Source organism: Prosopis cineraria, unplaced genomic scaffold, assembly GCF_029017545.1.
Source record: "Prosopis cineraria cultivar Desert tree isolate PC_DT_omini unplaced genomic scaffold, ASM2901754v1 PC13, whole genome shotgun sequence".
Taxonomy (NCBI): Eukaryota; Viridiplantae; Streptophyta; class Magnoliopsida; order Fabales; family Fabaceae; genus Prosopis; species Prosopis cineraria.
Window position 1 is genome coordinate 38,947,633 of NW_026555344.1, and position 16,864 is coordinate 38,964,496.

The 16,864-nt window shown below is 31.9% G+C and overlaps 1 protein-coding gene and 1 pseudogene across 1 annotated transcript; both read right to left on the minus strand.

Moving 5' to 3' along the window:
- Window positions 1-705: 705 nt before the first annotated feature.
- On the minus strand, window positions 706-4,394 carry LOC129290103 (transcription factor MYB1-like; annotated as a pseudogene).
- A 4,952-nt stretch (window positions 4,395-9,346) lies between these two features.
- LOC129291674 (uncharacterized) lies at window positions 9,347-10,737 on the minus strand. The gene is made up of 3 exons (XM_054929153.1): window positions 10,581-10,737; window positions 10,103-10,432; window positions 9,347-9,854 (listed from the first exon to the last, which is right to left on the minus strand). Exons 1-3 carry the CDS (start codon window positions 10,645-10,647, stop codon window positions 9,709-9,711), a joined length of 543 nt encoding a protein of 180 aa, XP_054785128.1. The 5' UTR covers window positions 10,648-10,737; the 3' UTR covers window positions 9,347-9,708.
- Between the last annotated feature and the right edge of the window lie 6,127 nt (window positions 10,738-16,864).

The following is a 16,864-nucleotide window of genomic DNA, read 5'->3' on the forward strand; positions in this document are numbered from 1 at the left end:
GAGCAGAGTTCACGATGTATGTCAGCTAGAATAGAGCAGTTTATCCGATTAAAAACACCTCAGCATCCTCAATCCAACCCACAGATGGAGATGTAGCCGTCTTGGAGGCTTTAAATGTATGTAATACTTAATATAGACTCTCCATATCAATTTTCATCCGTCAATTAATATTTCAAAAGTTATATAATTTTTTAATATATTTTGACATTATGAATCAAGCTCATCTTCCATGAAAAAAATATATCTGTTAAATAATTAGTATGACCAACAAGAGCTTTGTCTAGTAAAAGAAATTCATTATTTACAATGTGATGAAACAGTATTCAAATTTTTGTTGGAAAGTATTTTTATTTATAACATCCGATGGTATCTTGAATATAATTACCTTGAATATAACTACTTACACGCGATCAAAAAAAAAAAAAAATCAGCGTGACCAATGCGTTTGGCGTCTCCCAAAACTTGGAGCAGCTAGAAGGGAAGCACAATTCATAAATGTCTTTCGTTTCGAAACTTCAGCACAAAATATTGTGAAGAACAAGCATTAATGGTGGTTTCGCTTTGAAAATGTCACTGAGTATGGCATGTTGTTGAATTTGACTTGTGACGAGAATGCAAAATATAGAAACTAGTAAAGCAGCTGGCGGTTTTACCCTGCGCTATATAAAAGACAGTAGAGCACCCAGACACAAATTAAGTAATTCCTGAGAGTATGAACTATATATCTCATTAAATTTTACCAATCGATTCCATTTACATCACAATCACTCACAGAGCTACGGGCAGATCCTCTAACTAAAGTTTCCCAAGTATATTTCCGAGGCAACCAGGTTGACATCACAATGTCCTCAATCTTCATTATTATTAACTCAATAGGACTGATCATATTCTTCGCATTTTAGTGGCCAATATTCACTTGAGATCCGTGAGATACCACCCTACCGGCCGAGTCACCCATCATTTTGACACTACTATTCTCCAATCCACTTTTCAACCAAGCAAGGTTACTGATATCTGTAGCTATGGCTGCCAACTCAAAACTCGGGAATGATGGGGCCTCTGAAAATTCAATAAATTCTGGCCCCAACAAGGAGCTCTTGGCATTTTCACCACTTAGATCAGTGCAACAACCATGGCCACAGTGGTTAGGCACAGATAGGTCACAGCCATAAATTCCATCCAGCATTTTACAAATTTCAATACCAGGCTTGGATGCTTGAAAAAGAGGTCCTTGCATTGGAACTGGCCTAGAGGTAGAAGATGCAGGTTGTGAACCATCCAATGTATATAAACTAAAAGCACTAATACGCGCTCGAGGACGGAAAAGAGTAGGCGAATCCTTGACTGCATGGTTCATTTGACTCTCTGTCTGTGCCCTGTCTTCATATTTATCCTCCATATTCTCCACAGAACTGACATCTCTTCCTTCCGAGGATCTCAAGGAATAACATCCCCACATGACTGGGTTTCTTCTGATGATGCTTTTGCTTTCTCCAAGCTAACATCTTCCACCATGTTGCAAGCTTCAATTTAACTTTATCAAGTTCTATTCCCCGACGCCTCAAAGTAGAATTCCAATGATTCTTAATGGCATTATCTGTTCTTCCCGGTAGAAGTCTGGCTATGGCTGCCCATTTGTTCCCATGGATTGCATGTGCTGCAACTATGATCCGATCCTCCTCATCTGAAAAGAGTACATTAAATAATTTGTTTACTGATAGGCAATTCACAAATATTGCATAAAGATATTTGCATGGAATCAAGAAAACTCTAGTCAACTGTGTACTAAATAGAGGAATAACTTCTAGTCAGCTTCTAATGAAAGGAAATAAATAAACCATTAAACAGGAAAGAGATGTCTTAAAAACAGAAAAATGACTAAAATGACTCAAACTTGCAAAAATGAAGCATTTAAGCCTCAAAACAACCCCAACTGGGTGAACCCTAGTGGAAACATCAACAATCTCAAAACAACAAACCTTTTAATGCTCTGAGACGTCCACAAGAAACTTAAAAAAGGCTATCAAACTAGTATAAGCCCAAACTTCTCCCAGATCAAGAGTTAGAACCTTTCAATGGTCTGACAACCAAAGGCCTAGCCTTTACATTTGGGATCAATCAGCGTAGTCTATCAAAATTTTTCTTTTTTGAGTGCACGTAGCTGTATTTTCCACAGAAATTTTGCAATACTGAAAGCGATCCAATTACATTCCATGGATGTATCTCCTCTCTATCAAACATTTAAGGCATGCTTTTGAACAGCATGAAAGTAAATAATCTTCTCAAGTTATTTCCCAAACCGAAGATTAGTGTAAGCCAATAGGCAGAAAGCTTTAAATTCCCATTCAAAGGCTCCGAAAGGTTAGCAATTTAAAGCTTTATGATATTAAGGTGTCCCAAAAATTGATAATCCAATACAATTAGTCATGCAAATTGACAGCTTATGATTGTAAAATTAAGTAGGATAGTTTTAACCTGAACAGTTCTGAGAAAATGGAACTGACACTCAAACTATTAATTCAAATAACCAAATCAAAATCAACAGCGAAAGCATCCTAAAATTTAGACAATATTCTGGGCCCATGTAAGCTTCTCTGGTGATAGCAATCCCAAAAGGTTCAAAACACTAAAATCAAACCCAGCAAGCTGATAGAATCTTATGAATATTCTTTTTGTATAAGCATGCCAATAGCTTCGAGTCATTTGCCAAGGTTGCCATAAACAGGACTTATCAGATGAAAAGTCACAACTTTTATTTGCATTCGAACCACTACCAGAAAGGAGTTTCTTATTTTTCAATCAAACATCTAATAAGCAACCCAAACCTAAAGGGATTAGCTAACTGGTGAGAGATAGCATTTATTGTTATCAACCAAGATTAGATTCCTTTGGGGAACACTTGGAAGCAGAATTTAAAATCCAACAGGATGATTTCAAGGATTGCTCCTTTAAGATTGCCACAAATGAAACACTTAGCCCCAAGGCAAAGCCCAAGTATAGCCCCAACATTAATACTTTTAAAAATTCTAATAAGCAGACTAGAGGTAAAACCAAATGTACACCATTTTGGCATTTTGTACCAAGCCAAGCCTAGATACTGTACCATAAATGTCTGTGTATATGTTTGTCCTCCTCCAAACAACATAATGTGTAATAATTCTGGAATACAAGCAACCCAAACCAAATGATCCACATGGCTATAGTATTGCAATCATCGGAGTCCTTTACCAAAACAACCACCACCTTATCATCAAATCAAAGATATCATTCAGGCTTCAGCATAGCCCTCTTAACTACCATCATGACAAAATTAATAGCCTGAAACTCGATGAACTAACAGCTAACTTAAAGGTCGGAGCTCTTAAGGAACAAAGCACACAAGTCTTGTATAATAGTATAGATGCTAGTAAACCGTAATGAGCAGTACCAACAAGAAATTCGTCAATACCGTTTCCACTTTCAACTCACAAACTTGCGGTTGAGGAAAACTGGCCTTTGACATGACTTCAACGTCTCTATAATCAAACAATCAAATACAATCCTGATCGCTCTCCATTCTTAGTTAAAATTTCAGCACAAAGTGTAATGGACCCGTGCCCTTATCGACATATCTAACCAAAAATACTCTTGTATTTGAGACATGTTAGAGATTATGGCAAGAATTATTCATCCACATTCATTTAACAGCTTAGACTTCGGAGGTGAATTGGTTATGATCATTACTTAAGCTCAAACTTTATATTGCATAATCTATACTCCAGAAGCTCAATTTTTTTAAAAATTTTTACACTTGAATTCCAAAACACACTTAAATTAAATTACTAGGACTACCAATGCAAATGTAAATGCGAATATAAAAAATTCATTGAATAAAGTAAGAGGACCATACCAGTAAAGGCTTGCGCTTCACAGCTGGGTCGAGTTGATTACACCATCGGAGCCGGCAAGACTTGCCGGATCTTCCAGCGATCCCGCGAGCAATTAAGCTCCAATTTCGGGCCCCGAACTTGCTAACAAGTCGACTCAGAATAGCGTCCTCCTCTGGAGACCAAGGACCCTTTACTCTGTCTCTAGCACCCTGAGAACTACTCCCACCTCCGTCACCTAACGCTGTTAAACCCTCATCGCCACTACCGCCGTCTCCACCCCTCCAACGTCTCCTGCGGGTGGTCCGTCGAGCTCAATGACAGGTTTTTCATCCAGTTCCATGTGACAGTCCCTTCACGGCACTATACACCTAAGTTGAAGAGCAGCACTACCAATTACAAAAAGAGTAAAGAGAAGAGAACGGAGCAGACCGCGTAGAGCAAATGTTGCGGGATTTGCTCGGCTCCTTTTCTACTGTGGTGAATTTCTGTTTCGCTCCCTAATATAAACATTCTCCCTTGGTCCATGTGTATGAAAAGCTTTTATTGAAATCATACAAATTAATAAAAATTATAAATTAAATTAAAATTTTTTAAAATAAATTAATGAGCGATTTATTTTTTTCTTTTTAATGTAATAAAAATATACTACAACCTTTTATATTTAAAAAAAAATTATAAAAGATTTTTATATATAAAAATGAAATGAGTATACATGCATATATATATATATATACACACCTAGTGGTGAAAAAAAGTCAAGCCCTCAACAGGAGCCTACAATTTGACTTACTTTAGGCTCAATCTAACTTATTTATTGATGTCAGACTCAGACCTTTAATTAGACCTATTTAATTAAATAGGTTAGTCTTATTTTTTTTAGAGTCTAGCCTACGAGCCCAACAAAACGATCTATTTACATACATATAGGTATAACTAATATATCACAAATACATCAATTGTTTTATACAAATACATCAAACTGATCTATTTAATTTTTAATTAATACATTTTTTTATTTTTAGTTATATTTTTAATTATATTAAATTTATATATTAATTTTAATACTATTATTTTATTGTTATTGTATTATAGTTGGTAAGTTCTTTTAATTATTATATATTATAATTAATAAATTGAGCTATATATTGCATACTATAATAGTCCAAAAATATATTTAAAATATTTAAAATTAAAATGAGAACCTATTTTAAAGGTTTACTTTTAAATAGTCTTTCAAACAAGCGAGATTTTAAATAAGCTCAAGCTTGAGTCGTGGAAAAAGCTTTATATAGATTTTAAACAAGGTTCAGGCTTTTGATTTACCATACAGGTTAGACCTATTTAGGTAAAGCCTAGTTCAATCGAACCTATTTTCACCCATATACACACCACTCTAGCCCTAGCGATTTTCACTCAAAATTAAGACATCTTATAATAATTAAAGTTTTTTTTAATTTTATTTTTTTATCAAATAATATCATTATTTAAAATTAAAAATAAATATATATTATTTTATAATATAAAAAATTAATTTTTTAAAATACATAAAATAATTGAGAGCATTCAATAATAAAAAACAAAGGGCAGTAGATATCAATGGTCACGTCTTATTTATCATTTAATCATATATTTTATCAAACGTTTAGTCATATTATCTATCACCTATGATAAATAGCAAATATTTTATATATTTTAAAGTTTTTAATGCAATAAATTATAGAGAAAATAGCTCAATGACTTAAAAATACAACTCTCATGAGTTATGAATAAGATTTTTAAATATTTAAAATATGGTCCATTTAAAAATTAATTAGATGTATTTTTTTATCCTCAGAATAAATTTATTATTAAAATAAAATATATTTGATTTAACTAATCTTTAGCTAATTGAATCTTTTATTTTTATCATAAAAAATCATATTGTGCGTGTGCCCTCCCTCTCTGATTTATCAACTCTGAATATTTTCTTCATTATGTTTTTGGATCTGATTTTTTTTATCATCATATTCATCTCTTATATAGTGGTTTTCTTCATCAAAATTTTGTATCTAATTTTTTTAGATTACCATCTTCATCATAGGGCTTTTCCTCTCTCTCTCTCTTCTTTGTTTTTCTCAAATATTATGAAGAGGACATTAGATATTAAAAAAATCTATTATAATTTGCGATACTATATCATTGATATACAGTTGTATATCAATGACAAATAAATTGGTAAGTTAAAATCACTAATATGGCTCATATATTAGTGATATATGATTTTATATCACTGATATACTATCGTAGATCAACATGACCGGACAATCAGATATAAACTTATGTATAATTATATATAGTCATATATCAATGATGTATATTATAGATCAATAATACAAAAAATATAATTATTTTCTCAAAACAGATCAAACAAAATCTTAAGAAATCCTCATTTGAACTCTAACTTTTGTAACAGAGTCTAATCGAACTTTCTTACCCTGGATCTGTAGTTTAGTGTGACTTTGTGTAGAAGCTGCAGTTTCAGACTTCCTCACCTTGCATTGGTGATTTTTCAACCTGAATCTATAGCTTTCAGTCTGCCTTACCTTGCATTCTTGTAGTCTACTAGTGAATCTTTAAGTTCGTTTATCCATCGGTGTAAGCTGTTCCGTTGTCTGTTGTTAATTTTTTTATTGTTGTGATCGAGAGTGCAATGTCATCTTCACATCTTCAGGTGGGTGAAAGCAAAACCAATGTGAAAAGGGAAATCAGATATTGTGATGTTAAAGGGTAGTTTTGTCTTTTGTATTAAAGATAAATTAGAAAATGATCATTATCTTAATTTAAGAAAAGGTGAGTTATTAGTTTTATTAAACTATATTATTGGTAAATTTGCTAAAACCTCAAAATTATATATATTAAATTAAATGAATTATCATCAGTCATATATCATATATATATATATATATCAAAATAAAATAAGCCTTGCAAAAGTTCGCCAATGCTAGCTTTATGAACAGTAACGATTCAAGCATTGGGCTCCGTGAAAGTCTGCCCTGTCAGCATCCTTCTATATAATATATAGTATATCTCAAGTAAACAGCCTCCACAAGCTTGAACTTGATTTCTTTCCATTTTTTAATAATAGTTTATGAAATATTAAATCTCAACCGTTCAAAAATAAATTTGACGGTTGAGATGGGATGTGAGAGGAGTGGAGAGAGAAAAAAGTGAAGAGAATTGGGTCCCACAAGCTTATGTTTTGCATTTCAAGATCTTTACATAGTACATGCCTCTTAATACCAGGGATATATGGTTAACCTATTTTTTTACTTATCTTAATAAATTTTTTATATATTTAATTTTGTTATTTTGTCATAATTTCATAATATTTGTTAATATTGTTAGGGATCACTGGATGCAATAACATTTTAAAAATATATTATCTTGATTTTCTTGATAAGAAAATAGGGAATCAATAAATTTATTAGGGTTGGTTAATATATAAGCATATAAAATAAGTATTTCATATACTTATTTATTTATTCAAATTTCAAAATGAGATATTTTTAACTTTTTTATTAGGGTGATTATGTTGTATTGCTCAAACATGAAACAAACAATTTCAAGATTTTCAAATTTCAACATGGCCTACACTTGAAATACAATAAAGGTAATTAATATAGTATTGAATTTAAATATTCATAGCTTTTTAATAAATTAATACATATTTATTGATTCTTTAATTTGTAGTGCTTGAGACAAAAGAAAAACAATTTGAATTGTAACTTTTGCCTAATAAGGTTCATGAACGATATTATTATCTATAATGAGAGCACAATTCTTAAGATGATATATCAACAATATTCACTTTTATAAATGCTAATGAATTTAATTATTTAATGAATTTATGGTAGATAATTTATACATTGCAGTACTGTGAGGATTCTTACATTGAAGAATTCAAAAAAGCCAACTAAATGGGGTAATTGAATAGTAGTGCTAGTACGTGTTTCAAGTATGGTAATTGCACAAAAACAAAATCAACAAAACTAGTGAAAGTAGGATTAATATTTATAGTTTTATAGTTTCCATTACTTGATATAAGTTGGTAAATTAATTTATTTTCGAAAACTCTATACATTGATTACTTGATATATTAGAATAAGAGATTTTTTTTGTTTCACTTTGCATTGATTACAATCCAATTCAATTATGGAATAAATGTTGAAACTTAGAATTGCTATATAATCATTTTTTTGTATAGCTGTTACAAGAAGGCTGCTATAAATAAAAACCCTCCTTAAGAAAAATCAATGAATAAATGAAGGTTATTACTTAACTGTCATTTATTCTTGAATAAATACATGTAAATTAAATAAAAAAATGATAAAAAATTTATTTAAATTATGTAAATGATAGATTGATCCCATAAAATGGTATAATTTTTTTGAAGTTCTATGAAATTTTTTTTCATTAGAAAATTAAAAGAAATGATTAAATTGATCTCAAATAAAATAAAAAATTTTGGAATTGTGAATAACTATTGAATTATTGTAAATGTATAAACAAAAGTTATTAATATGGAATAAAAGTTGTGAATGAAAAATTATAAATTTTTAACACATGATGCAAATCAAGACTTGTGAATAGCTTTTAAATTATTACGAATTTAAAAATAAAAGTTATTAATATATGAACAAAAGTTGTGAATGGAAAGTTGTAAATTTTTTTAATTTGAATAAAGGGTAAAAGTATCATTTCCTATAATTTCCCTAATTATAAAAATGTTCCTTGGAATTCAGAAGAATTATGCCATTTCATAGGATTAATTTATCATTTACATATTTTAAATGATTTTGTTTTGTCATTTTTCCAATTAAATAACCATCTTTTATAATCACAATAAATGATGGGTATTTAATCTACCCACATATATACTTTGGTATCCATTTGAGATGCCAAAATTTACTAAAGAAATAACCATCATTTATAACCACAATAAATGATGGGTATTTAATCTACCCACATATATACTTTGGTATCCATCTGAGATGCCAAAATTTACTAAAGAAAAAATAACTGGGAAATTAAATATCCTGCATTTATTATGACTATAAATGGCAGATATTTAATTAATTTACCGATCATTTATTTTGAAGATTTATTAATTATTCACCACCTTACAAAAAAAGTCAAAAAAAGTATAATTTTAAATGATGGGTTATTTAACCATCATTTATAAATAAAAATAAATAATGAGGATATAATTATTATTTATTTAAGGGATTTTAAATGATAGAATAATAAATAATAATTGAGAACCGTCATTTATAAGTAAAAAAAATGTCATTTATGCCTTGTAGTAGTGAAACTCTGTGTATTTGTATTATCATGAATTAAGAATAATTATATTTTTTTTTGTACGCAAATATATAAATATAAACGACCACTTGACAAATATTTCTCGGATGTAAGAATGAACTCATAAATCAACGGAATATAACAAGAAGATAAGTAATTATTCCCGGAAGTTCCACAATTGGAAGAGTAGTAAATAATACAATAGAATGTAATAAACTCGCCATCATGCCCAACTCAATGATCTAGATACTGGAATAAAATAAATAAGAAACAAGATCCGAACTCTTGTTCAACAATGAACAAATATTCTTGGATTAAAACCCAAGCCAAAACCCATATTGCCTGTCTCTCTCCCTCTCTCTATGTATATTTCTATATGCGTGCGAGCATCTGTGTGTATTACATTATGGGAGAATTATTATTTGTCTGTCGTCTAATTTACTCCATCCATGTGTGCGAAAGGAAGTGAGAGATTGGAGAAGAATGAAAACGGCGCCGTTTAGAAGGGAGAAGGAGCAGGAGCTGCCTGTAAATCGGCAGAAACGTCGGAAACAGGACCCGGGGCAGCTCCGGAGCTCATAAGCTCCACCATGGCACGACGAGGGTTAGTCCTCTGTCTCTCACACAGATCTGGTAAATATACTCCTGCATTATGTAACATTAAACAAATTCCTCATTACTTACTATGCCTTAATTGGATTTGAAGCCAAAAATTGTGTAACTAAGACGTAGAGGTATCTTGACCAGGCCAAGAAATAAGAATTGCCACGTGTTGAAGAAAAGGTGATCACGGTGGCATGCATAATACTGACTTTTTCTTTAGAGGTGGCCTTAATTATATCCTTAGAAGGAATCTGTAATGCAAGGCAAGAATGGAGAGGAATTAATGATACCTTCACCGGCGGCCAAGTTGAAGTAAAGATCAACAATGTTGGGGCAGTGGTCGTTACAAGGAGGAGCGCAGAGCTTGGCGGTGAAATGTGGATCGAGCAAGGCGTCCGATGAAATGCCCACAGATCGGCGATCAACGCCACAGGCCTTCACACACTGATCCCTCTCTATGTACTCCGACATGCCCTCCACCACCACCTCCGACGTCCGGCATTGGTACTCCACCCTCCCGGATTCCTCCTCCCTCTCCGTCTCCAACACGCATCTCTTCCCCGACGACGCTATCGAGAACGCGCACACCTCCTTCGGTAACTCCTCGCACACTATCTCGCCTGCTCCATTCAATTCCCAAAACCCTAGCCAGTTAGTGATCTAGACAATACATTACGTTACGTGTATCCACTTTCATGAATATGTATGGCAAGAACTGAAATAGTGAAATTGAGTCAGAGTTTAGAAGCATGTAGAGGTTGTTCTTACCTAGAGATGCATGAACGAAAAGGGATGAGAGGAAGAGAACGAAGCACAATCTCAATGAAGAAGCCATAGTGTAGTTATATGTGCAAATAGGATTTCAAGGTCTGAATTAAGAAGGACGAAATGGAAACGGTGCAAAAGGTCTGTATATATATAGTTTAAAAACACGTCCCGTCCCTTTAAATAGTGTTTTTCAAGACGCGTTTGGAGGACTCAAGAGTCGGCTGACTCTCTAACCACATTTACTTGGAACCCTATAATGAGTTTACATATAAAAATAATTAATAAGGTGCTTTTCTTCTTTAGGGTTGATTCGTTTACTTTCTTGGATGATACGAGTGTTTGATGATCGACGGAGGCCTATATATCGAAGACGTGTTTTGTTTGGTATTTATGAACTTTGAAGTTTTCAACAAAGTAGTGCTCCTATCGTGTGTTTGTTTTGCAAAATATTCGTTCATATCTACTCAACGCGTCCACACCTTTCTTGTCCAAGCAGCTAGCTAGCTAGCTTCGTCCTTTCTAGAAGTCTTCGGAGAGGAAGATGAAACTGTTTTATCATTTGCTTGTAGATATTTATATAGTTGCCGATGAATGCTTCAACTTCAATGAAAATGATCCATATATTACAACTGGAAAATGAAACCAAGCAGCCTATAATTGATAGTATCCATGACTATATACTATATAAAACATGCTTCGCGTTAAAGTTAGGAATAATATATTTCCTTTTTTTTTTAGCATATCATGATCGAGAGTATTCTTAGTTTTGGCCGACTTTATATTTTTCAAGACAATTTTAACTTGTGAGAATGTATAAATTAAAGTACTTTCAAAGGTTCACCTACAACTCTCAAAAAGGTACAATTTAAATTTGAAGTTAAGAGTAAAATTTTTTTATATGATCATCTGACAAAGTCTTCAAGCATTATTGGACCCAATTAGTAATAGCTTTATTAAAAACATTTTATATTTTTACATAAAATCAAACACAAGACTTCATGCTTAAGTAACCATAGCTTCTTCCACTATGACCAATGCTTGTTGTTAAATTAAGAGTAAAATTTCTTACAAAAAAAGATTAAGTTTAATTTGCCTACCAGCTCCCAGTCAAAAAGGTCTTGAGTTCAAGTTTTGAATAAGCAACGGCCATTATATTCACACACTCCTCAAAAAATTACCAGCAAGCTGTCGGCCCAGGTTAAAGATTTGGGATGCTCATAGATTACCAAAAAAAAAAAAAAAAAGATTGAATGTGGTTTATTCATGTGCGGTTTGAGTAATTAAGTTGTTAGAATTTTTTGTTTGTTGAGAACTGAGAATGGAGAGGTGGGAGATGACAGGTTACTGGCTAGAACAGTTAAGGATAAATTGGGCAGTGGCTGCAGTTGCGAAGAAGCTGACTTCTGAGCTTCAAAGAAAAGTCACATTGGAAAAACTCTCTTTAATAATTTTCGAATGAATTAAGGCATGCACGAAGGTTCTAGCGCTCGCCTTTTTGTTGGAATGTTTTTAAGACGTGTAGAGACAGCCACTTAATTATTTTTTATTTCGGTTGATTCTAAGGTCAATGACTTTCTTCTTTTAACTACCACGGGTCCTAATACATTGCATATAATCTAAGAAATTTAAATACCTCCATCATTCATAACTTATCAATAAATAGTGCAGCTTGTTAAAACTTTTATACCACACACACACACACACACACACATATAAATTCAGCTTTTTATTTTTGAACTTTGTCAATTTTGTTTCTAAACCTTAACAATTAATGCATAGTTGAGATATTTTTTGTGAAATTATTTTGTTGGTTAGATAATTTATTTTAATTAAAAACTAATTCTAATTACTTTGTATAAACTGTCATAAATCGTAATGTACATTTTTACATTCGCACAGGCAGAAGCTTGGAGAGAAATGAGAAATTTAAAAACTGATTAATTGACCAAAAAATCTTTCCCCTCCTTTAATTCATTGTGTAATGAGACGTCATGGTCGTTTTTTGTTTATTTATTTATCTTCAGTCACTAGCATCGGAACATGGGATACAAATGGATCACATCTTTTGCCCCCATAACACCAGTAGCCTGTAGTACATCAAAAGGAACGAGAAATGTTATGGAATAGTATGGGCCTCTTATCCCAATAAGAAATCTGTAGGCCCAATATTTTGTTTCCATGGATGGTTCAAAGTTGATGGGCTTTCAACATATACTATCATTTTTTGGGCCACATGAATTGTAAGGAAGTTTGGGTTCTGATTCTCTACAGTGATGAATTACAGTTTTAACTTTTACTAGTTTGAAGAAAAGGAAACCAATACTATTAAATCGGCCAGCTCATCCAACGAAAAAACGATGAATGAATCCCAGAGCCACTGATAGGAAGATTTAATGATTATAGTGGTCATCATCATCATCTATTTGCTGTTTCTTTAATAGAAGAGAAGTTTGATGTGATTATTGTTGGCTTCCTCAATTCAAAGCATAAGAATTGAAGAATAATGATGATCCACAGCCACAAGCATAATCCTAAAGAACAACAACACTGTTTTTCCAAGTACCTGGAAAGCAGAGGGACACATGGAGGATTGGTCCTCCCTGATCTCTCGCTGTCTCTTTTTAGTAAATATGCTTGAAAAAAGGAGTTTTTTTTTTTTTTTTTTGGGTGCAAAACTTGAACTGATCTATGATGGTGGAATTCCAAAAGGCTGTCCGCTGTCCCATGAAAAAAAGGAGTGTGTGAAAGAGAAAGATCAGAAAGGAAAGGTGGCAAAGAGAAGAGGAGCAAAGCCACTTTTATGTGGTGCAGCCGATTTATCTGCTCCCTTTTATTCTAAGACCACTCACCTTATATATCCACGAATCTTTTCTTTTTTGGCCAGAATATATATCCATGAATTCATTGTGTATGAGGGAGAGAAGGACTTTTGTGTTAAATTATGCAAATTAAATAAGAATTGTAGCCTCGTCAAGCAACATTAATATATTATTTTCAATATAAGTTCAAAGAAGCAAATAGTTGTGTCATCGGAATGACCTAACAAGCCCGTTATAATGAGATCACCAAAATCTCAATTAGTCAATTACTTTAATGTTAGCTTCTCTGTGTCTTGATTCTATTACAACCTTTGTCATTTATTTAATTAAAAACTGGTTGTCGCCAACTAATTAAGACTATATGACATAAAAATTTCTCTTGAATTGCTATTGTTACCCCACAAGAATCATTGAGTATGCATGACAGTTATAGAGGCACTTTTAACTTTAAGTTCTTTTTTGGTTGACAATATAGCATCTTTGCTTCTATAGATTTATACATACGTCATAAGATCAAGATTTCAAATGGATTGTCTTTCTATCAAACATGATAAAGTTGGATGAGTAAGTGAAAATCGACTTGGCACCTTAATTTTCATTCATTTGCTCCGCTGCAAAAGTTTGAGTATTATAAATCTCAATTCGACATGATCAGGTGAATCATGAGTTTTATATTAGGCCACCGTTAAAATCAATGGTGTAAAACGTATTTTCATTATTCACTGCACAAAAATTTAAATTTATTATATCAATATGAAACTTACTTATTGGAAGGTAATTAGAATATTTTCGGAATGTTTGTAACTATAAATAAAAGGGACAATAAATAACTAAATTAAAATAAGTCATTCCAATAGTTAAATCATAATTCCTATTGTTTTGTTTAATTAATTTGGTTCATGGTTTTAATCGTTTCTCTTTGTTTGCATTATTTAATTAAATATTAAACCCCTTCTTCAAACTATTTGTTTTTATGAAACAATAAGCACTCTTTTAAGTTTGATTCCTAAAATATTATAGAAATTATTATTATATCAATTCACTACTGTATGAAGTATTTTTTCACGTTGGTTATTTTAAACTTTTTATGTTAGTTAAAAATGAGTCATCAAACATTTTGTAGTTGAGAGTGAAATATTTCATGCCAGTCAGAATTTTCAACCGATGTTGAATGTTACTTTTCATGTCAGTTTTCACATAACCAACTTGAAAAGTCCTCTTTTTTTTCTTCCTAATGTCCAATTCATTTTCTAGTACATCTATAATATAAACCTATAAACTGTCAATAATATATCTAGCAAATAAGAACAACTAGCAACCAACAAAATCAATTAGATATACACATAACTAGCATAATATTTGTCTATTGTATCAAAAGTAATCAATCTAACTATTTTTTTCAACTAATTATAACTAACATGATTTTTTTTTTTCCATTGTATCTAATCTAATCAATATACATATATGTTCAATTAACAATTTGCAACCTCTCAAATTGAAAAGTGCTCTTGAAGAATTTGACGAGCCAATATTTCTCTCGAATACCATCAATCTTCTCGTCATTGTAGAGATCCAAATTATCAAAAATTTAAATATAAATTCAATCGAATTAATACTATAAGATGTTAAGTGAAAGAATTTAAATTAAAATTACCGAATCAAATAAATACCTTATGCTATTTCGTGGTACTTCCCACTTTAACTATCTCGTACGTGTAACGAATAATATAATATCCGCACTCTGTTTGTTCTAATTGCTTACAGCATTGAAAATAAATGAAAATTTTACATTAAGCCAACTTTGGGTAAATTTCATACATGTGAATAATGATTAAAGATAAAGTTAAGTGTTCATACTCACTTTCAGGTAAATCCAATGAATCTCTGTCTCTTCCTTACGTAATCTAGTTGACATATAATATGTTTGAAGCACTCTATCATGAATTGTAAATGAAAAAAAAACATTAAAACTGTACACCATCAACATTCACTTGGCGAGTTTTACTAAGATAAATTTTCTTACTTGTTGAAAATCCATTTAATCTCATCACATGGTTTATTGTCCAAGAACAAAACCAACATACTACAGTTTTAAGAAGGCTGGAACAGAGAGTGACCAATGGTACCTGAACATATAAATTTTTTTATGTTTATTAAATTATATGAAACAACTTTATAAATATATAGACATGAATAAAAAATTATTTACCCTTCAATAATCGATGTTAGATAACATGGCGACCTTGTATCTGCTATATAATTTATCACATATGTCATCCTCTAATGTATTGCATTGCTTTTCCCCTACAAAGCTTTCATGCATAGAAATCCAAGTTTTTCCTCTCTTTTTTCTCGTTTCATTGCATACATTATAAAGGTGCCTATCATTGAAATGTGTTCAAAATGTTAGTACTACGAAAAGAAAACTGGAAAAATAGAGAAAGTATATAGAAAAACTATAAGATTTCTAATTTGACAAATGAAATGTCCAACTCCTTTAAAGTTAGAAACTTTTTGAGTTTTTTTATGCCAATTGAAAAGACATATTGGTTTTTACATCCACAAAACCTAATGGCATTTTAATGTTAATGGCCTTTATCATATTTTGTAAACTTGATTTAATGTTGCTAGATAAAAAAATTTCTCAACATCTTTAGGTTCTATTAAAATGAGAAAAGTTTTGTAAGTAATTAAATAACACAAAGAAAGCAACATTGATATTTAGGCGTTATTTACCTCTGGCGATGTTGCGTTCATATCTAACAAAAGACTTTTAAGCCATAAAATGAAAACTCCTTTTGCTTGAGCTATTGTTGCAACTTCGGAGGTAAAAAATGGCACTGGTGCATTATCCTCACCTTCAAACATGTGTAATTGTCACCCTAACTTGATCATCTCAAATTTTCTGATGATGGATTATAGACTAAGAGTAGTGCATACTTGACCTTCAGTGACAATACATTTTTTTAAGCTCTAAATAAAGATAGCAAGGAGTTCCATTATCATCTTGTATAGGAGGATCAAGGTCAACTAGTGTCAATGCCAATGCCCTTGATGGATTACAACTATCTTTTCAACTAGTGTCAATGCCAATGCCCTTGATGGATTACAACTTTTTGATTCTTTACATCACAGGGGAAGTCTAGATGAAATAAATAAATTAATTAAAATTGATAAAATTAAACAATAATCTACATTAAATCAAATGCCCGCAAAACCTGGGATGTATGTCAACTATCAAAACTGTCATGCTCGGGACCATAGATTTCATCTCTTCATGAAGCTGGACCATCATTTCTTCCCCAAACGGTTTACAAAATTCTCATTCAACCTCTTGTCGCATATCAACTCGAGTGTCTTCCCTAATCTTGGCCATCAACTGATGGATCTCATCTTTGACATAACTCCTAGAAAGCTTTGTGAAATTGATCCAAAGTATTGCTATAGACTAACTCCTATACCAAT

Coding starts and splice junctions, on each gene's coding strand:
- LOC129291674 (XM_054929153.1), bottom strand. CDS start 10,647: ATGGCTTCTTCATTGAGATTGTGCTTCGTTCTCTTCCTCTCATCCCTT. Junction 10,433..10,580: donor TTTCGTTCATGCATCTCTAG/GTAAGAACAACC, acceptor TGAATGGAGCAG/GCGAGATAGTGTGCGAGGAG. Junction 9,855..10,102: donor CAACTTGGCCGCCGGTGAAG/GTATCATTAATT, acceptor TACATAATGCAG/GAGTATATTTACCAGATCTG.